General features: G+C 30.1%; 3 protein-coding genes across 3 annotated transcripts; 1 reads left to right on the top strand and 2 right to left on the bottom strand.

Moving 5' to 3' along the window:
- Nucleotides 1-3842: 3842 nt before the first annotated feature.
- Nucleotides 3843-8872, top strand: LOC131638197 (secretory carrier-associated membrane protein). The gene is made up of 12 exons (XM_058908742.1): nucleotides 3843-4037; nucleotides 5027-5146; nucleotides 5261-5323; nucleotides 5744-5777; nucleotides 5998-6120; nucleotides 6687-6749; nucleotides 6855-6948; nucleotides 7737-7782; nucleotides 7869-7936; nucleotides 8077-8125; nucleotides 8374-8439; nucleotides 8557-8872. The coding sequence occupies exons 1-12, from the start codon at nucleotides 3981-3983 to the stop codon at nucleotides 8644-8646; spliced, it is 873 nt and encodes a 290-aa protein (XP_058764725.1). The 5' UTR covers nucleotides 3843-3980; the 3' UTR covers nucleotides 8647-8872.
- Nucleotides 8873-12813: 3941 nt separating this feature from the next.
- On the bottom strand, nucleotides 12814-13632 carry LOC131638196 (uncharacterized). Its single transcript, XM_058908741.1, has one exon. The coding sequence runs from the start codon at nucleotides 13571-13573 to the stop codon at nucleotides 13082-13084; it is 492 nt and encodes a 163-aa protein (XP_058764724.1). The 5' UTR covers nucleotides 13574-13632; the 3' UTR covers nucleotides 12814-13081.
- A 2283-nt stretch (nucleotides 13633-15915) lies between these two features.
- LOC131638204 (PAP-specific phosphatase HAL2-like) lies at nucleotides 15916-18456 on the bottom strand. The gene is made up of 3 exons (XM_058908756.1): nucleotides 17885-18456; nucleotides 16448-17135; nucleotides 15916-16369 (listed from the first exon to the last, which is right to left on the bottom strand). Exons 1-3 carry the CDS (start codon nucleotides 18282-18284, stop codon nucleotides 16066-16068), a joined length of 1392 nt encoding a protein of 463 aa, XP_058764739.1. The 5' UTR covers nucleotides 18285-18456; the 3' UTR covers nucleotides 15916-16065.
- Nucleotides 18457-22056: the final 3600 nt, after the last annotated feature.

The following is a 22056-nucleotide window of genomic DNA, read 5'->3' as shown; positions in this document are numbered from 1 at the left end:
AGAAAAAGGGATATGCACTGACAGTGTAAAATATTTTTACACTGTCAACCAATCACAACCATGTATCCAATTAAAACACAATTTTAATTAAAAAAAATTAATATGATATGGCAAGTGTAAAGAGTTTGATTGGATGAATGTGTAAAGTTTGTTTACACTGTCAGTGCACTACCTTTAAACTCTAATGTAATTAATAAAACAGTTTTATTTTTAAAAAATAAAAAATAATTCACAAAATATGTATAAAAAATACAAAAAAAACTAAATAATAAATAATTAGAACATAATAATTTAGTTGTGGATGAAATAAAATTTTATTTTAAAAAGTAGTGAAATTTTTTTAAAATTAAGAATACAAGTTTTTTTAATTAAAAAAATTATAGTTTTATTAAGAAATGATAAAAATTAACATATTTTTGGAAATATTAGTCGAAATCACTTGATTTTTATTAATATTTTATAAAATTACGTGAATTTTTATATTTCTTAGTAACAAATATTATTTTTCATCAAATAATGTTTACTAACAATTTTAAATAAATCATAATTTTTATAATAATATAAAACTATATTCTATTCACTTATTCTTATTAATATTTTTTTAAAATTTATGATTTTTAATATTTATTAATATTAAAAGTTATTTTGATATAAAAAAAATTAAATTTAAACAATTTTTTCTGTTTTTTATAATTTAAATTTTAGTTACTTAAAATTCTATATATAATTGATATATTTTAAAAAAAGAAAAGGTTTTTTTTTATTCTTAATTTTTTTTATGAAATATTTAGAATACGTTTTTTGTAAAATTGAAGTGTGATTTAATTGTTATAAAATTAGGAGATATTTATTTATTTTATGAGAAAAAGAATAAATTATAATTTGTTAAAATCAAAATTATTAATTACCAAAAATAGAATAAAACTATTTTAAGTAAGAATCATGAGTCACTAACTAAAAATTTCTAACCATTGGATTAAAATAAAATCAAAGGTTATTAATGAGTGTAACTATAAGTGTAACATATTGGTGTAATTTGATCCCTCCTCATATATATATATATATATATATATATATATATATATATATATATATATATATATATATATATATATATATATATATATATATATATATATATATATATATATATATATATATATATATATATGACGTATCATACGAGAATTATATTTTTATATGAGGACATGATAACGAATCTGAATCATTAGATTTTAAAATAAATGGTGAAGATTATTTGTTATTCTTTTTTCTCTCTCCTCAATTATTAAAATGTATAAGTCATTATTTTGGGACTACGAACCACATAAATTTCAAAAAGTTGCTGAATCGTATCCGATACAAAATGATACTTCGATACGCTCTGATACATATTTCAAAAAAAAATATTTAAAAAACAAAATAAATTTTTTGACACGCTCCGATACTGCATCAACACGCTACGCCACGATTCGATACGTTAGTGATACAATTAGGGTCTGTTTGGTGCACAGGATATAAGGATATAATAAAGACATGATATGATATCAAGTAGGATAAGGATATGATATGATACAGACATGATAAGACTTATCCTATCATGTGTTTGGTTTGGTTCACACAGGATATATATATATATATATATATATATATATATATATATATATATACACGTTTGTAAAATAACTATATTTTTTCGAAATTATTTTGTAAAATATTTTAAAATTAATAAATTGGTAAAAAAAGTAATTTTTCAATAATTAAAAAAACTCATTTATACTATTGAGTAAATAATTTCAAATTATATATATATATATATATATATATATATATATATATATATATATAATTGTAAAATAATTATATTTTTTAAAAATTATTTTGTAAAATATTTTAAAATTTATAAACGGGTAAAAAAAATTTTACAATTAAAAAAAAATCATTGACACTAATGAGTAAATAATTTCAATTTTTTTTTAAAAAAATCATGAATTCTAGTGTGTGTGTATATATATTAAACATCAAATATGTATTAATTCATTGACAAAATTACCTTACAAGAATATATATTTAATTTGATAAAAAATAAAATTAGTATTTATATTTTTAAAATTTTAATAATTATTATATTTTTAAATATTCTAATTTTTTTATTTTACTAAATTAATTATTAATATTTTTAATTTAATATCAAATTAATTTTTATTTATATTTTGTCATATTTAATTTTTTATTTTAAATTAAATTTTATATAGGTAAATTAGTAAATCATTTTCTTATCCTATCATGCTGGATTCCAACCCAACTCATATTCAGGATAACAATTTGAACTAGAGAGACATGATATGATAAGTTTCAGGATTAACTTATCTTATTCTGTTGTGTCAGCAAACACTTGATTGAGATATGATATGATACATATATCATATCCTGTCTTTTATCCTGCGCGCCAAACGGGCTCTTAGTTTTTATTTTTTAATTCATACAACTAATTTATCTATGATTAGGGGTGTTGGCGGTGCGGTTTGGGCGGTTTTGAAGAAAAAAATATCCGAACCGCAAGAGAAAAAATTGTGCGGTTTGGTTTGGTTCGGTTGGATTTAAAAAAAAAATCCGAACCAAACCATACTAATGCGGTTTGGTTCGGTTCAGTTGGTTCGATTTTTTACAAATATTTTATTGAGCCATACATACACATATAGATGGCAATATAATTTTGTATTTAAATATTCATACACTATCAAATAACAACAAAACTCGTCATATTTTGACAACAATTTTTCATTTAATATGTAAAAATTAAATTAAACAAAAGTGGAATATTAAACATAAAATAATAGCATAAAACAATATAAAAATTATTATAATGAAGAAAAAAATATAAGAGACAAGAGATTAGTTATTGTGAAAAAGAAAAAAAGTGTTGAGAGATTAGAGAAGAAGATGTGCGATAAAAACGAAACTGAAATACGGAACATTTACATAAAAATGAGAAGGTGAAAGAGAAAGAATATAAGAGAGTAGAAATTATAGAAGAAGAAGGAAGATATATGTGGCAAAGAAGATGCGATAATGTTATTAGAAATTTGAGAAGATCGGGACTGAAATTATATGTGTAAGGATGAGAAAATTGTTGGTAATCATAAGGTTAAGGTATAATAGGTTTAAGTTTGGGTTGGATGTGAGTTAAGTAAAATTTAGGTTGTAACATAATGCGGTTTGATTCGGTTTGGTTCGGTTTACAAAATACAAACCGCAAACCAAACCAAACCAAACCATGCGATTTTGTTAAAAGATGACCCAAACTAATCCGAACCAAATGCGATTTTTTGCGGTTTTGATTTGGTTTGGTTTGCAGTTTTCTATTGGGTTTGTTTGATTTTGAGCACCCCTATCTATGATTGTGCATCTTATTCAAACTTTCTCTTTTAATATAAACTATTTTCTCAACTTTTTTAATCCTCTCTTTTCCCAACTTTAATTACCTCATGAGCATTTTTTTTTATAAGAAGAATCAAAATTTCTAATATTAATTACTTCTCTCAACTGTAATTATCTCTTTTCTTTTCTATGTACTTTGTTATACATCAGTTTAATATTTTACTATTTTAAAATGGATTTCAATTGTTTTTTTACACAAAAAAAAAAAGACTTTATTGAAGTATGAATACTCCTTGGATAAGTCTATTCCTCCTCTCTATACTCAATAGTTTATACATTTCAAGACGTATTAAGCTGACCAAAAGAAAAGACCCTTCTTCTGTCTTAAAGTCTACTGTAAATTCCAAAGGCACCTAAAACTGCTCCCATTTTATCTTTTTATTATTATATTATTATTATTATCTTTTGTTGTTGTTTTCTCTACATTCTCTTCTCTTGCATAAGAAGTTTCAAATATTTCAACTTCATCTCAACTTCCTCATTCATTCCAATCTGCTCTCTTCTCATCACCGCTTCCATTCTCCTCTCATCTCATTCTCATGGCCGGTCGCTACGACCCTAACCCCTTCGACGAAGAACAAGTCAACCCCTTTTCCGTAAGTCCTCTTTTTCAAAACCTCACTTTTTCTTCTTCTCAATTCGATCTTGTTCACCGATCTTCGCAATTTCGGAATTCAAATTATTCTACTTCATTCTCTGTTTAACTTGAATTATACTTACTATGTTTGAACCGATTGCACTTTTTCTGTTTGATTTCACTTTTATTTCTTCTAAGGCGGTTTCAACTGAATTGTTAATAAATTGTGTAGCTATAATAACTGACTTGATCTTGTGGTTTTTCAATTCATCCATCATTTCCAAATTGGCGATTTTGGTCGCTGTAACTGACACTGATGATTGCGGTCGTCGCAGTCGTCGCAGTGTGAATTAATCACAATTTGATTTTAATATAAAAACAGTGAATAAAGTAGACAACAGTCAATACCGTTTTGTCGCGGCGGTTTTCACCGTCTACACTATTGTTGTCGCGGTGTGAATTAATTACAATTTGATTTTAATATAAAAACATTGAATAAAGTAACGACAACAGTCAATACCATTTTGTCGCGGCCATTTTCACAGTCTATACTGATTGCAGTCATTGCGATTACGATCGTCACGGTATGAATTAATCACACTTTGATTTTAATATAAAAACAGTGAATAAAGTATCGGCAACAGTCAATACGGTTTTCTAAAACCTTGGTATAAAGTATCGGTCCTTCTGTGATTGTGATGCCTTCGTTTGGAAAGTAGGAGATCATAAAGTGTTTGAGCTAAAAGTTTTTGGTCCATGACCAACCTTTTTTTCTCTTTTGAGTTTAATCCATGTTAAAGGCTTCTGTCATACTTCAATAAATAGTCATAAATTGTTAAGGGCTTGCAATACGGTGTCTTTTGGTTCATATAGTTGAAGTTAATTTTGTATGAAAAGGTTTTGGTTGTTGTTGTTTTTTTTAAATATGGTTAACTTTATTAATAAAACCCCTATGAATCATTCATAATTTCTTGCTCATAGGTTATATAAATGTGTTAAAATTTTCAGAATCCTAGAAGTGCTGCCTCTGCCACAAATTCAAGACCTGCACCTCTGAATCCTGATCGTGCTGATTATAATTATGGTTTTGGACCTACTGTTGATATACCTCTTGATAATACATCAACGGTATAAAAGAGTTTGTTGAAATACCAATCCTTTTTATAAACATATTTCTACCTTTTTTGTTACATGTTATTTTTTGAGAATTGATTGTTTTCTGATGTTATGTTTTAACATTAGGATGTGAAAAAGAAGGAAAGGGAACTCCAGGCAAAGGATGCTGAATTGCGAAAACGGGAACAGGTATACAATGGGATCTAATCACCTCTGCATGTACAGTTAGCTAGATTACTGTTTAATGCATATTGATAAACAATGCATATTTTACTTAATTAACAACCCTGTTGGTTAACTTAAACTAAATTATTACTATTTTATAAACATTTCAGAATTGTAATGCTTCAATCTTTATGATTACTATATTATTTTTGTAAGTTTGGACAGTATGATGACATCTGAAATGTCCATTAGAAGGTAGGTTGATTTCTGGAATTATGCATCTTCTTAAACATGTGTTGTCCTTTGTAGATCTTGGTGTCTTCTATTTGATGTTTAAATTGTATATGTTGAAATTTATTTTCAGTTTAGTGCTAAATTTCTTATTAGCTATAAATACCGTGAAATTTACCTACATTTTATTTCTTTTGATTTGTCAAAATGCAGGAAGTCAGACGGAAAGAAGAAGCCATTGCACGAGGTAGTTTAAGTTTAATTGTTTCTTTAGTTGTTTTTTGTTTGTGTCGGCATTCAATTGAATGCTGGAATAGAACTACTACTTGAGGATTCTCTAGTTACTCATTTTACTTGCTTGAATTGTGAAATTATCTCCTAGAAAAGTTTGGACTGGTGCTTTTACCTGATAATCAATATCTGTAGTTCTACTTTTATCCTTGGTGTTTAATCACTTTGTTTTGCAGCTGGAATTGTTATTGAGGAGAAGAACTGGCCACCATTTTTCCCAATTATTCATCATGATATCGCAAATGAAATTCCAATTCACCTTCAAAGACTGCAGTATGTTGCATTTTTTTCATTGTTAGGTAAGTTATCATATCCTGTTTTCTTCTTGTGAGGAAGGTTATTGGTAGAGCGAGGTAGTACTGTATTGGAAATTCCTTCATTGCGGTCCGCATCTAGACGTCTAATTGCGGCATTTGGGTTGCCTTCATTGCAGCCTCCAGCACCTTCATTGTGTTGGTGTGAAGGGATGAATTTAGTCCCACATTGCTTAGAGATATGACATGTGTAGTGTTTATAAAGCTTGGGCCCAACCCAAATTCTAAGATATTGTAAGAGTAAACTAGAGGTTGCATAGCGCAGCACTGCTTTTAATTGATGTCAAACTTTACATCTTTGTATACTGATAAGTATTGAAGGCAGTCTAGTCTTTTCTTTTTTGTTTTCTACACCCCAATAATGAATACATTCTGTATTTAGTTCTTTATAGCTTAGTGAAAATGCTGTTTCAATTTGATTATGGTTATAATATAAAATGGATATATAACAAATATCCAACCGCTCAATCTGTTGTTATACTTTTAAAAACAATATGTAATGTGATACAGTCCACTGTCAATGATGGTTGATGATAGATTATATGATGCAGGGTTAGTGTTGTGCCTTACATGGAATGTTGTATCTGTCACTGCAGCTTGGATTAAGGGAGAAGGTCAGTTTATATATGGAAAAAATCATTATGGTTATTGAATGGCTTGAAATACAAACCTGATTCAACAAATTCCATGCATGTGTGACTCACCCTTGGTTGTTTTAGGTGTAAAAATATGGTTTCTTGCTATTATCTACTTCATAGCAGGAGTTCCTGGAGCTTATGCCCTGTGGTATCGCCCATTATATCGTGCATTTAGGTGATTATTTCCAATACTTTTATATGCATTTGACTGTTCGATTTTTGTCAATAGATTTTAAATTTTCAAGCATTTCTTTTATGTAGCTTCATTTTGTGTATGACTAAAATTTTGTCAGGTTTGGTGACGCCCATAGTAATTCGAAGAGTAACTTAAGAAGATTAAAATTAGATTTTTAAATGAACTAATGCGTTAAAACTTTTATCCTTACAAAAGGGGATTTTTTTTTTTTTGTCAAAGATGATGTTGTTGTTTACTGTTTCATTATTCTGTCATCTCATTCTGCAAAGATGATGTTCACTGTTAGATATTCCCTGATATCTATAGTTAGTTACAGTACAGTTTCAATAGTTAGTTAGAACACCTAGTTACATAGAGAGATTGGGAAGAAAGATATTTAGCATTTATATATTAAGGGTAGAAGGAAGGGAGTGGCATGGAGAATTGTTAGCATTGAGAAAGCCGAGTTATTGGGATTTAGATGATTATTGGGCCAAACCGTTAAGAAAGATTTAGATTTAAATAGTTGTTATTACTTATTTAGATAGTTTATGATGGCCTACTCCACCTAATAAAAAAAGGCTTTGCTTTTGTTATCATTACTCTGAAAAATATTAATTAATTGTTTTATGATATCTTTAGTCTTCTATTAAATTTTTTTTGGTTTCTCTCAAATCAATTTAAGGTTATTCCTGAAAATATTGTATTTGGAAAAAGCAACGTGCTCTAATACTTTCTGATTTAATTGCTCTCTTGATCGTTGATCCTTTGCTTTGTTACTTTTGCAGGACTGACAGTGCTATTAAGTTTGGATGGTTTTTCATGTTTTACCTGGTATTGACTATTTTGCTTTATGCATGTTAGCTGTGTTTTGCATTTGGACAAAACTTAATTAGCCTCATTTCTTTTTCTGCTTACAGCTTCACCTTGGATTCTGTATCTTAGCTGCAGTTGCTCCTCCTATAGTTTTCAAAGGAAAATCCTTGACGTATGTTGACTTCCTATCCACACACACACCTCAGTTAACATGGCTTTGTTGCTTATTCCTAATTTGTTATGTGTATAGCTTGTGTTATTCATTCTCTTTTTCTTGGCGTCATGCTTAGTGACATCTTCTTATTGATGCAGTGGCATTCTGTCAGCCATAGATGTAGTTGGTGACTATACTTTGGTTGGGGTAAGTATACTCCTCTTGAAGTATTTATGATTCCTGCATGTGTTTCATTGTTATATGTCGTAACATTTCCAATTTGTTTACACGATTTCACACATGCTAAGCTAGTTTAACATTTTTCACACAATTTTCCAAACAGTGAAAACTTTCTGCTTCTAAACCACTGAAATTTGGTTTTATTTTTGTTGATTTGCTGCTTTCTGCTTCGGAACAACTGATAATTGGTTTCGTTTTTGTCCATTTTCTTGTAGATTTTCTACTTCATTGGATTTGGATTTTTCTGTCTTGAAACATTGATCAGCGTCTGGGTTATCCAGGTTTGATTACACTTAAATATTTAAACTTTTTTTCTTAAAACGGATGCATCTTTCGCATAGAAAGCACGCAAGCAAAGTACCTGCAACCTGCTCATTTTTTGCTTTGGTTGCATACAGCAAGTATACATGCACTTTCGTGGTGGTGGTAAGACCGCCGAGATGAAGAGGGAAGCCGCACTAGGAGCAATGGGGGCTGCTCTAAGATGAAACACCTTGTGATAGCTGTATGAATGCCCTATGTTTGGTTGTGTTGTAAATTACTTGTAGAAATTGTGATAAAAATATTTCATCGAAATTTTTAGTCTCTGGTTTTCTCTTGTTTAATATGCTACCTGTTACAAGTATATTATAATCAGAAAGTGTATACATTACGTGGTTGGTTAAAACATGCTACATTTTATTGAGTTATATAAATATATAGTTTTGTCGACTAGATCTTTCACTTTGTTTGGACAAATAACCTTACACATGATGATGAACACTACTATGCTTGCTCACCTCATTTGCAAATTGACATCTAAGAACTCATGTTCAACGAAAGGTAAGTGAATGGCATCCTCTAATGTTTATATCCATAATGAGGATAATGTTGGTGATCTTGCCATTCAAATTCATTTGGGTTCACTTATAATTTTGTTAAGCCGGAGACTCAGATGAATTTGAACGACGAGACTATCAACATATGTTAGATTCAAACCAGACACACGGTTTGATTCGAACATTCTCTAGATATAACTTTAAAATTTTAATTTTCTAAATCAATATTCAAAAAATTTGTTCGGTAACAAATGCAATGCTTGCGCACTAACAACTTGTGATGATACTTCATAATTTTATTTGATTTGGCATTTTGGGTATAAGCTAGTTTGATGATCATTCAAACTAAATCATCATTGATTTTACTTGAAGTACAATATTCATTTGTAAGTTCATAGTTTATCACAAAGCTTCTAGTTTCTCATGGCAGGTATGGTACTGAGCACTGACATTGAAATTATTTTGACTAGTTTCACATAACATGTGTGTTGATTATATTAAAATCGTTTTTGACATTTGTAGAGTACTAAAGTATTATCAGAAAAAAAAATCATTTTAAACATTAACGCATAAAAATTAACGTGGAGGGTCATCTGTCTATTTTTTTTCTTTTTATATATATAGGTTGTCTTTAATTTGGACAATAATTATTGGATACTAACTTGTATTAACAAGTTAATTTTCAACATGGATATGAATGTTTAAGATACAATAAAAATAGAGAAGATTTTGGATAAACGTAGTGAACTCGTAACCTTTCACTAAAAAATCTATTTCATAATTATCTTCTTCTTCGATTCTTTTTTCATTCACAATTATTTCTAGGAATTGAAATTCTAATTATTCTTCATTGTTTTTTCCTTTTTTTTTGGTTACATCCAAAAAATGACAATGTCAACTTCATTCAAAATCAAACGACCAAAACAACAACAATGCCTACATCTTAAAATTCATTTCGATAGACAATGTAATTATCGTGCTTCTGTGGAATCCTCCAAGTCCAAGTTCATTTGGGATTTGTTAGTGTATTTAGAGTATAAGTTAGTTGTATATAAATAGACATAGTTTATGATTTACTATATACAGTTTAATTCAATAATATTAATCTTTATTTTTCTTACTCTCTCTATTATTCTCTCCTCACAAAAAGTGTCTCATGCATTAATAATTTGGTATAATAGCTCCGGTTAGATTCTTGACCGTGTTTTCAAGAATCACACGTCAGAGATCGTGTTTCCGGGATCGTGGGTTGTTGTTAATCAATCGCTGCAAAGATGAATGGTACTAACGGAATTTCGAATTCTCTTCCAATTCTTGACAGAAAAAATTGGAACCGATGAAGCAAGCAGATGAAGTCCTTGTTCGGTTTTCATGAAATCCTAAAAGTGGTCAAAAACAACGTTCTCGAGCTTGCTCGAAATGCAATCGACGTGAAGAAAACTGCACATAATGAGGCGAAGAAGAAAGATTGCAAAACTGCATATTGCATTCAACCGGCGGTAGATTCGAAGAATTTCGACAAGATCTCTAATGCTGAATCGACGAAGGAGGCATGGGATATTCTTGTTGAGTACTATGAAAGAGGTGAGAAAGTCAAAGTTGTCAAATTTCAAATTTTGCGATGACATTATGAATTATTGGAGATGGGAGAAAATGCAAAGATTGTAGGATATGTGTTGAAGGTGCAGATTCTCGTCCATCTAATGAAGGGTTATGGTGAAACCCTAACTGATAATAAATTATTTGAGAAGGTAATGTGTACGCTGACCTCTCACTTTGATCACGTTATCGTAGATATTCAAGAATCCAACAATCTTGAAAACCTAAAATTGAAAGATTTGGTTGGTTCATCGGAGGTGCATGAGATTATGATTGTCGGAAGGAGAGGGATTCAAGATTCGATACAAGCACTGCATGCTCAAGCATGGAAGAAAAATGGTGGTTCTAACAAATTCAAAGGAAAAATTGACAAGACTCAGAGCAAGGAGTCTTGGTTGAATTCTCACAAGAGTAAGATCGATGATAGGGTTTCTGAATCCTCGAAAAGAGGAGGAGGAAACTATCAAAAAGACGAAGAAGATATAAAAGGTGTGTAGTGCTATAATTATGAAAAATGGGGTCACTTGTCTAAAAATTGTTGGTACAAGAAAGACAAGGGATCCACAAAAAGCAAGGACGAATGAGCGAACCTTGCACGTCAAGATTCAGATGATTATGATGATATAGTGGTTATGGCTGCAGTTGTAGATAACCATGTCGAATTCAAGATCTAGTTCATCAACTTTGACTGCTCGAATCACATGACTGGTCAAAAGGAGTGGTTAGTAGTTTTCGACGAGTCAAAGAAGAGCAAGGTCAAATTTGCTGATAATAACTCGTTCCAAGCAGAAGGTACCGACAACATAGTTATTCAACGGAGTAATGAAGAGAAAGCTTTGATCAAAGATGTACTTTATGTACCTGACATTAAGTGCAATCTACTAAGTGTTGGACAACTGGTCGGAAAAGTTTTTCCAGTCGTCATGAAAGATGGAGCTTTAGAATTATTCGACATTCAGAACAATTTGGTCTTAAAATCTTCGTTTTCAAAGAATCAGATGTGTAAGACTATGATCAGTTCGACAAAGGTACAATGCTTGAAAATAATTTTCGACCACAAATATAATTGGTCGTGGCATTTGAGGTTTGACCATCTGAATTTTAGGTCACTCAATCAGCTGATTACTCAAGAGATTGTAAATGGCATACCAAGTCTAGTGTTAAAATGACAAACTTTGTGAAGGTTGTTTTGTCGGAAAGCAATCTAGAAACTTCCTCATTTCGACTATGCTAATGAGATCCTCCTGCATATTCAAAGTTGTACATTTAGATGTACATGGCCCTTTTGAGGAGCATATCATTGGTGGAAACAGGTATTTCATCTCATTTGTCAATGAGTACAGTCGAAAGCTCTATATTTTTGTGATCAAGCGAAAGGACGAAGTATTTGAAATCTTTAAGAGATTCAAAAACTTGTCGAAAACTAGAGCGAGAAGAAGATCATAGTTCTGCGAACACATGAAGGTGGAGAATATACTTCCAAGATATTTGAAGAGTTTTATGTAGAACATGGTGTCGATCACGAAGTAACGGCTCTTTATACGCCTCAACATAATGGGATTGTAGAAAGAAGAAACAAGACCATATTGGATATGACGAGATGCATGCCGAAGGTATATGTAAAATCTAAGAATTTGTCAAATCCAACTACTTATTATGGATTTCTAAGAATTTATTTAATTTTTTTAACATAGATTTAATGATTAAAATTTTATTTGAAGGTGTCTATAAAATCTTAATTCAATTGACAAAATGCCAAAATTATAAGTTGGACGTCAACATCAGAATTTAAACTCTACATTTCGTGATTGTGTGTGAATTTTTAGTACTATAAGTCTCGTGATTGTGTGTGAATTTTTAATAGTTATTTTCATTTTAACTAGAGAAAAATTTATTTTACTTAAAAGTAAATAAATAGAAAAACACAAATTTGAGCTCACATCCAAGTATCAAATGTTCTAGAGCTATCAAACTTCAAGTCATACTAAAATTAATATACTTCCGAAATATTGATGAAAACAAAGATGGTGAGTTTTATAGCAACAAAGGAACGTATAAGTAAGCTCCACCATAAAGCAAATGACAAATGTGGTGTGACCTGAATATGCTTAAAACTTTTGACTACCCCACCATAAATACTAGTATGATTTTGAAATTGAATGCATACATATGAAAACCCACTATTTTTGCATCGTTTGAAACCGCACTTTCAAAATATCATAAAATACAACACCATGGTTTATAGTAAGTAGTAACTATATAGTATTCTCTTTATATATATTAAGCAAAAATACACTCCACAATATAGAGATAGAAGTAGACATAATCAAAAGCACATAAGCTCCAAAGAAAATTCATCTACTTTCTATTTATTTCATCCAAAACTATGATCAAAATTCAAAACCATATATTATAAGTTGTTGCATACACATAATAATATTCTAGTACTATATAGTACTAGAAACAACAACTCTTACAATACATTTATAATAAATGCACTTTATACTCAACAGTAAGCACTACACTTTTTCTTGCAATCAATGGTACAACCACCACCACCGCCACCACCACCGTACCCCTTACCGGAACGGCTGTAAGAAGAGAAACACTTAGCTGGACACGTCAACTTTTTCTGGTAACATGGACCTTTCTCAGTGCATGTAACAGAAGGTCTTATTATACCATTCTTAGAGTGTCCTCCATTCGGACCTCCATACCCGGATCCATATCCGCCTCCAAAACCGTTACCAAACCCGTTTCCAAAACCTGGAATGTTGAACCCTCCTCCTGGTCCAAAAACACCACCTGGTATTCCACCACCTTGGTTGTTGTTGTTGTTATTATTGTTGTTGTTTTTGTCCTTAGGGTTAGGGTTTTTGGGTTGAGTTGAAGGAGAAGAAGGAGAAGATCCAGATGAAACGGATCGGGTTGCAAAAGAAGGTGAAGCTATGAGAATAATAAGAGTAGTGAACAAGAGAAAAGTGGTCATAGGTTTCATTTTGTTTTTTTGTTTTTGGTTGAGGAAGAATATGATATGATAATAGATATAGATATAGATATATAGATATAGAGGGATGAATAAATATTTAAATATCTTAGTGGAATGAATGTATGGATGCATTTATGAGAAGGTGTGGAGGACAGGTGGGGAGATTTAATTAAGGTATTAAAGTCGGTTGCTGCATACATTTATTATAGTATGCTTTATCATATGACAATTTGAGTTAAGGAAAATTTCTAATTATGTGTATAACATTGCTAGTGTGTCAAATTAAAGGGTCATGTGTCTTGTTACATATCGATTCTAAGAAAAAGAGTGCGGTTTTTATTTCATATTTGCTTCCACTAGAGATGTTTGATGCATGTGGAACACTAACTCATCATGATTTTGTTTGGTAAAGGAGCATAAACTGAATTGTGTGTGATATAGATGAGATTGTTATATAATGTAACTAGTTATAAGTTATTTTTTGTTTCAAATGATAATGTAACTAGTTATAAGTTATTTTTTGTTTCAAATGTAACTGGTTGTAAGTTATGTTTGTAGCTCAGTTTATAATTATATAAAAAATTAAATTGATTGTATAAAATTTTATTAAAAAATATTTAGTCTGTTGTTGCTTTCGACTTTTCGAGATACATGCAACACTTTAAAAAATGTATTTCAATTGAATTCTTTTTTACTTATATAAAAAAAAAATATATTAAATAAAATTAAAATAAATTTATACAAAAATTGTTAATAATTTGATTTAATTAATAAACTATAAATAAATAAATAAAGGAGTTGTTGTCATATATTGAATTATGTTATGTCATTTAACTCAAATTCATTGAGCTACCTCTTTCATTCTAATTTAAAATTTTTATATTAAAGAAATTGTTATATATGCAAAGTTAATGTGTGACATTTAAATAATTGATAATGTCCAACTAAAAATTTAGGTAAAAAAAAGTTGTCATCTTTTAATGAAATTAAATGATTTTGAGATATTCTATATATTACATATAGTAAAAGTTATTAAATTAGTTTTTTAAGTATGTAATTTTTTATGTTGAAGTAGTATTCGGACCGAGTCTGTATTAATTATATTAGACATAAAATCGAATATAGCAAGTAATTGTCGAAATTTAAAAGTTGTTGAAGGAGATAGCCTTGACAATTAAATTTATTTTGTATTTTAGTTGAGTTAATTAGTTAGTTAGAGTCTCTTTGGTGAATAAACAAACTCAGTTATAAAATAGGGAGGTACCTTATCTTCATAAAATATGAAGAACAGTTGAATAAAATTTTCGAATTTGAAGTCGAGAGAAACGCTGCAGAATCTATTCCATCTTTTTCCCTTTTTTTCTCAAATCTTAATTTCTCTTTTTTCCCCAAATCATTTTTTTCTTCTAAAATTTCTATGCAGTTGAAATCATCTTGCAACTAAGATACAGATGTTTCGTTCGAGTGAAAAATGAAGAAAAAGAGAAATAATCATCTGAAAAAATTGATTTTTGTTCATCAAAATTGATCCGAAATATCTCTAAAAATTAGGATTAATTCCAACATCTTTGTTGTAGAATAAATTTAGCTGAACTGCATTATATTGATATTTTTTTTTCATAAAAACAAATTTAACTCATTTCATTAAAGAGAATAGCATCACTACAAATAAATGGAAAAGATAAGTGAGCTTTTCATGGTTAGTACTTCTATTGAAACAAAAGATAAGTGAACATTTTCAAGATTATGAAGCCGTGTGAAATCCATTAGAGATATTCTTAAATTCTCCTATGGAGATGCTGTTAGTTGTCCAAAAGGACCTACAAACTTTTCCACTAGTTAACTTGTGAGGAAGTCAAAATTGTGGTGCCAAAAAATCAACAGGTTATTGAATGCAATAAATGAAGATTCTGACTTGTAAGAAACCAATTTGTTCACAAGTCAAATATTGGGTTGAAATTGCACCATCAATGCTTTATCTGACAAACATCTCACTCAATGTGACACTCAAATTTCCCCTGTCATCCAACCAATTACATTTATTTGCATGTATGATATGATACTACATGACAACACATGTTTGCCAACCAATAACCAATAGTAGTGGGTCTTGGCCCCCTTAGACACGTGCCATTGGTGTATTCCGAAAGATAGATAGTCTTGCAGGATACTTAAAAACATAATTACTATTGCGTGACGGGTAAAATCTTTTGCAGACGATTTAACAATACAATGGAGTATATTGTAAGTGGTAAAATGGCCTTGCTGCCAAAATCCACTATATTCCGCCCTTGTCACTTCTATTCGTTCCTCCTAACACGTGTGTAGTGTGCCTGTCATCCACACTGCCGTTAGAGTTTCAAAGACATAAATATTTCAATCGACGGTGAATTTGACAAAATCACTGGTTAGATGGCGTTAGCAATATGTCAACGCATAACAGTTATTAGCATTATTTGTTGTTTATATATACATTTAAATTCATTCATATAGAAAAAAACTCAAAGGCTAGAACATCCCCAGCTAGCATCAACAGCATCAATGATCTTTCCATGTAACGAGGCTCCAGAACACGCGATTATACCGCGATCTAACCCTTCTAAATACAAGCCTTTTGAGAAATCTAGGGGACATCCTCCAGCATCTGTTACCACACCACCAGCCTCTTGTATGATGATAACACCAGCAGCATGATCCCATATTTTCTCCTTGTAACCCGCCCTTGCGAATTTCATGAAAACCTCTGCATCTCCGCGTCCTATCGCTGCATATTTCACCATGCTGTATACTCTTAATGGCTGTTTCCTGCACATACAATCAGCATTCACATAACAAAGATCAAGACGTGAAAAACGAAGAGTGGAAAAAATAATATATATGCACCTGAGACCAACACTGTGAGCCAGTCCTTCGGTAAAAGAATGGCTTGAATTGGCTTTCTCGACTGGTTCGCAAAAAGTGGCCAACGCTGGATTGTCAATGGAAGATACACAAACTTGTTTTGCATGGTTTGGCCACACAAACATCTTATTCACATGGATCAGTGGTTGCATCCAAGCCTTTCCACTACCCTTCTTAGCATATAGAACACAGCCTTTGTTCCAACTTTCAGAATTCGGAGAAGTTAGCTTCGATACAATCCTATGATACCGATGTTGATAGCCTAACCACTCTTTCCTCATTGGATAATTAGGACAACCAAGAACACCAAGCACCACTTCTCCATCTTCTATGAGTGCTAGAGCTACAGCATATTGATCTCCGCGAACAAACCCGAGCGTGCCATCAACAGGATCCAGTACCCAAAATCTTCCAGACGGGCCACCGGTTGAGTTACAACGACTAATGATTTCGAGAACTTCTGAAGTCGTTAGTGATGATTTTGGCTTCTCAACACCAAATCGAGGCGCGTCAGCTAGGCATTCGTTCACAGTGTTAACCACCGACTCTAATAAATCAGATGCATTAGATTTGGAGAGAGTATGAACATCTTCTTCAGCTACAATTGAGATGTTCTCGCTTCCTAGACACTCGGATAATATCCAGCTGACAACTGCTTGGACACTCCAATCTATTCAAAAAGCATAACGAAGTTTTACGTACAAAACTCAGAAAAATTTTAACCATCATACAATCAAAGTAGTACAGAAATATACTGAAAGACGCAACAAGAGTTTAGCGATAGCTCATCATACATTGGAACTTAACAATGAGAGGCTTGCTTAGGAAACAAGATAAGGTCGTCGAATTCAAGAGCGTGGGAGCAACCGTGAAAGAAAACAGAACCAGGTGTATATATGAAAAAAAGGCAAAAACTCTAGTTGTCAAATCGCGGCAAAAGCAATACAGCATATCAGATTCAGAACATAAACAAAATCAATGTTGTTCGGCTATACGCTATTTAATACAAAGTATTGTCAAATAGCGGCGCTGCATTACTATCGTGTAACAGAATCTGCTATTTTCCGCGACCTGCAGCCGATGAGGCGATTTTCCTTACTTATGACATGCTCCTATTCTCCTTATTCGGAACCGCCGCGATAATTTAAAGAATAATACTAAGATTCTATCCAGTTTCACACATATTTGTTACAATTATTTATGTTGCACGGACACTCCAAATATGACTCTGACACTGACACGGCGACAACTTTACTGTTTTGGTATAGAATTCCAGCAACAACTTTACTATTTCTCTTAATAAGAAATGTTTTTTGTCATGAATTAACAGAGAAAAATCATAAATTAAACTCACCCTATCATCAACAACAATAAAATCAGAGCAAAAAAAGAACAACCCAATTGAGGAAAAGGACTCACCAGCAACAGTAACAGGAGAATTATCATCCTTAGACTGAACCTGATGATTGGTTTTAGAAATCAAAATGTCCTGAACTCTCTGACAAAGTGAACAAGCCATTTGCACTGCTCTAACAGCAACATCCAATTCCTTGGAATAATCTTCTTCTTCTTCTGACTCTGATTCTGAGAAAAGATTCGATTTTTTCTGACCCTCTTCCTCCATGACAGGTGAGGAACAAGTTTGGTCGAATTTCGAGACAAAACAAATGCGGCTTCTTGAGATGGAACATGAACCTCGTACAAGTGGCTGAGGTTGTACAACGTGGGTGAATGTGAATTCATGGTTGTTGTTGTTGTTGTATGTTGTTGTTTGCGGCAAGAACATTGGTGGTGAGATAAGTGTGCTAGAGAAAGACATGTTGTGTACACACTACGCAACACACACACATCAAATTGTGTTTCAATCTTAGAGTTTGGTATCAATATTGAATGTTAATAGTAGTGAATTTTTTTTTTTTTTTTAATGTTGAAAATTGATATTGAAACAAAACTGAGTGGAAGATGAGGAATGATAGTTACTCAGACATCACTAACCTTACCCTAATGTATCATATACTATTTATTTATTTATTTGATAAAATTGCATTGAGGTCCATTCAATGAGGGCTTAGGGTTACTTTTCATTTTTATATTTGTTTGACCAAATGGCATCACTCATTCAATGGAGAATAGTGAATGAAAAAACCAATGGAAAATAATGATTTGTCATGTCTACTAGGTAAATCATGTTTGGAGAGCAAGTTGAGAATATAAGTGCTGATTCGAAAAAAAATAATTAAATCGACAATCTAAATTAAATTAAATTAAATTAAAATAAATTAAGAACAAAATTTAGGTAAAATTTTTTATGCGTGGTTATCTAATAAAAATATGACAAGTATAAAATTTTCTATTATACGAATGCAAATGTTTCCTATTTTCATTCACTAAATGATAGTTAAGTATATTTGTCATATTTTTATTGAAAAATAGTAAGAAGTAAACCTAAAGAATTGTACCTAAGTTTTGTCCTAAAATTAATTGTTTATGGTTTGATTCTGAAGCCAAACCAAATAAATTAAAATCAATGTGGTTTGGTTTGATTTTTTGTTTTAGATTTTAGAAACTGTTAAACCGATAAACCAAATCAATGAAGATAATTACGCTCTAAAATATCGTTTGGTCAAATTTTTTCCGTATAAAAGTTACTTTTAAGGTAAAGTTGAAAATAAAGCTTTATAAATAAAATTAAAGTTGTTTGGTAATATTTATAATTTTTCAACTTTAAATTTTTTAAAATTAAATCGTTTGATATATATATATATATATATATATATATATATATATATATATATATAATTTAATATATATATATATATATATATATATATATATATATATATAATTTAATATATAAAAGAAATAATTAAAAAAAATGAGAAAATAATAAAATATAATTTTTCGTCCAAATTCAATGCAATATTTGATGTAAAATAGTTACGAAAGAGATGTTTAAAATAATAAAATGTTATATATATATATATATATATATATATATATATATATATATATATATATATATATTTATATATAGAAATATTTTACACAAAAATATATACAAATTAAAATAAAATACTACTATATTATTAAAAGATATAAAATATGTTAAGAAAATTAAATGAATATTTTTTATAAATATTTGAAAATATGTGAAGATAATGTTGACATGTGAATGAACAATTTTTTTGAATTAGATAAAATAAAATAATATAGGAAGAATTATGAAAATGTATATTGAAGTAAAGAATTAAAAAAAAATTATGATAATGTGATAGTATGAATTGTGGTAAGTGGGATTCTAAGATATATAGTTATGTAAAAGTAAATATTCCGAAAAGTTATTATAAAGTTATTTTCAACAGCTTTAGTAGAAGCTTTTTAAATTGTATTTTTATTCTTATAATAAAAGTTATCTTTTTTATAAGGAGTTTTTTCTAAATATTGTTTGACCTTACCTGTCCTTTAAACTAGAAGATAAGTCAACAAAAAGTCAGGCCAAACGATACCTTAATCTTTTATTCCACCCATCATTAAGTTCAAATTTTATATTTATCCAACCTTCTTCATTTTATTTTCACTTTCTTCCTTTCAACAAATATGCATCTAGAACCAAACTCCTAAACATAGAAAATAGAAATCATAAGTCACAAAAATTTGTTTTCACTGAACTACTTTTCTAGGTGTCCCTCTCAACTGTTGCTCTCACTACTCTCATTATGATATGTTATGGTCGCCTTCTTCATATTCAAGTTCTCTTCATTAATTTTCATAATTTCTTTCCTTTTTTTGTTTCTTCTTCTTCAACAAAACTCCTTCTAGTCTTGTTACAAAATAGTTTTTATGTGTATTTGAGGTGGCAATATGTTAATTGATGCGTGTTTTGTTGTGTTCTATTTGTTAAGCTCTCAAATCTATTTCCAACATTCTAATGTCAAGTGTCAATTTTTATATTTGATAGTGAATTTATTTCATGAAGCAATGAAATCATGTCACTGTTTCATAGTATGGATTAAGAGTAATTTGTAAATTGTTTAAAATAATAGAACATAAAATAAATTATATGAAATGTATTATTTTAAAAAAATAATAGCATAAAATACATTGAAAAATACGATAGTGAAGAATACATCGACGATTATAATGTTTGAAAAAAATACTAAAAATCGATCAACCAAACCAAACCAAACCAAATCAAATCAGTTAGCTTGGTTCGATTCCATTTTGTTTGAAGAATGCAATTTTTTTATCAATTTTAATTTAATTTTTTTCAAACCTCCTCATTTTGTCTAATTTTCTTTTGAATAATCAGTGATAGGAAAAGAAGTTAAGGCCCAATAGGACTCATTTCAAAATACAATATAAAGAAGTGGGAACTTCTTCTTTCCACAAATTTGTATTTGACACCTCCATACACTTCCATAAAAATTCCATATTTTCCTTTTATATTAAAAAATGGAAAATTTGTTAAACTAAATTAAATTGATTTTTCTGGATTCTTTTAAACTTTTTTAATTCTGAGTTTTTCTTAATGTTTTTCTTTAGTTTATATAGGATATACACAAATCTAATATAAATGCATTACTATTTTTTTTCTTTCATTTATCACCAGATTTTCTTAAAAATCCAGGATAAAATGTGGGGATGGTGCTGATTTTGTAGGAAAATTATATAGAAATGCATAGTTTTATGCTAGAAAATTTGAAAAATCTAGTATACTTTTGGAATGTCACTTCACTTTGCAAAATAACTGGTTTGGATGGGGAGTGGCACCGAACTTTTATAAAATCTCATAATAATTTTTAAATTATTAATATTTCTTTTTGTTTATTAATGAGACACGACATATTATAAAAATATAATTTCAACATAAACATATTATTACATAAAATTTGCATAAACTTAACGTGTAATAAAGTTAACATAAACTTAACATAGTATAATCTCCGATATAAGATATGGTTTTCTTATATTTTAAATTTCCATTTTAATATAATTTGATCTTCAAAGCCGTCAAACAAGTCACACAAACCTTATTAATTAATCTAAAACAAATCTGATTAAATCTCAATCAGAAATTTCACACGAAACAACATTCATCTTTGCTTGCTGATAAGGGTCAGATCCTCTTACCTTTTATCCTGATATCTATTGCTCTTGGATCTTTAAAGTTACGTTCACGCATAGGGATGACCTTGTTCATACAGACATTTGGAAGGACTTCTGTAATACAGGTAAATATATTACTCGAAAAGTTTATAACCTGTTGTGAGGGGAAAAGCCTAAAGTGATTTGGAGAAAACTCTTCTATGGGAATTTGGCTAGACCTAGAGCCAAATTTATCCTTTGGATGACCTATATGGAGAGGCTTCCAAAGATCGCCTGCAGCATTTTGGTGTGATCAACATGTTGCACTAGTACATTCAAATTAACTCTTCTTAATGAATTGTAGATCTTCTTGTAGAGTGAGTCTTGGATAAATAAATCATAACCAATACGGCAATACCATATGTCTATTGTAATAGACCAGATGTTGCAACATACATGTTAGAACATCGTGTTCAACATTTCTTCCTTTGGCGCCATAAACAACT

Source organism: Vicia villosa, unplaced genomic scaffold (genome assembly GCF_029867415.1).
Source record: "Vicia villosa cultivar HV-30 ecotype Madison, WI unplaced genomic scaffold, Vvil1.0 ctg.002220F_1_1, whole genome shotgun sequence".
Lineage (NCBI taxonomy): Eukaryota > Viridiplantae > Streptophyta > Magnoliopsida > Fabales > Fabaceae > Vicia > Vicia villosa.
Note: the sequence above shows the minus strand (reverse complement) of the source record. Positions and strands in the feature narration are given on the sequence as shown.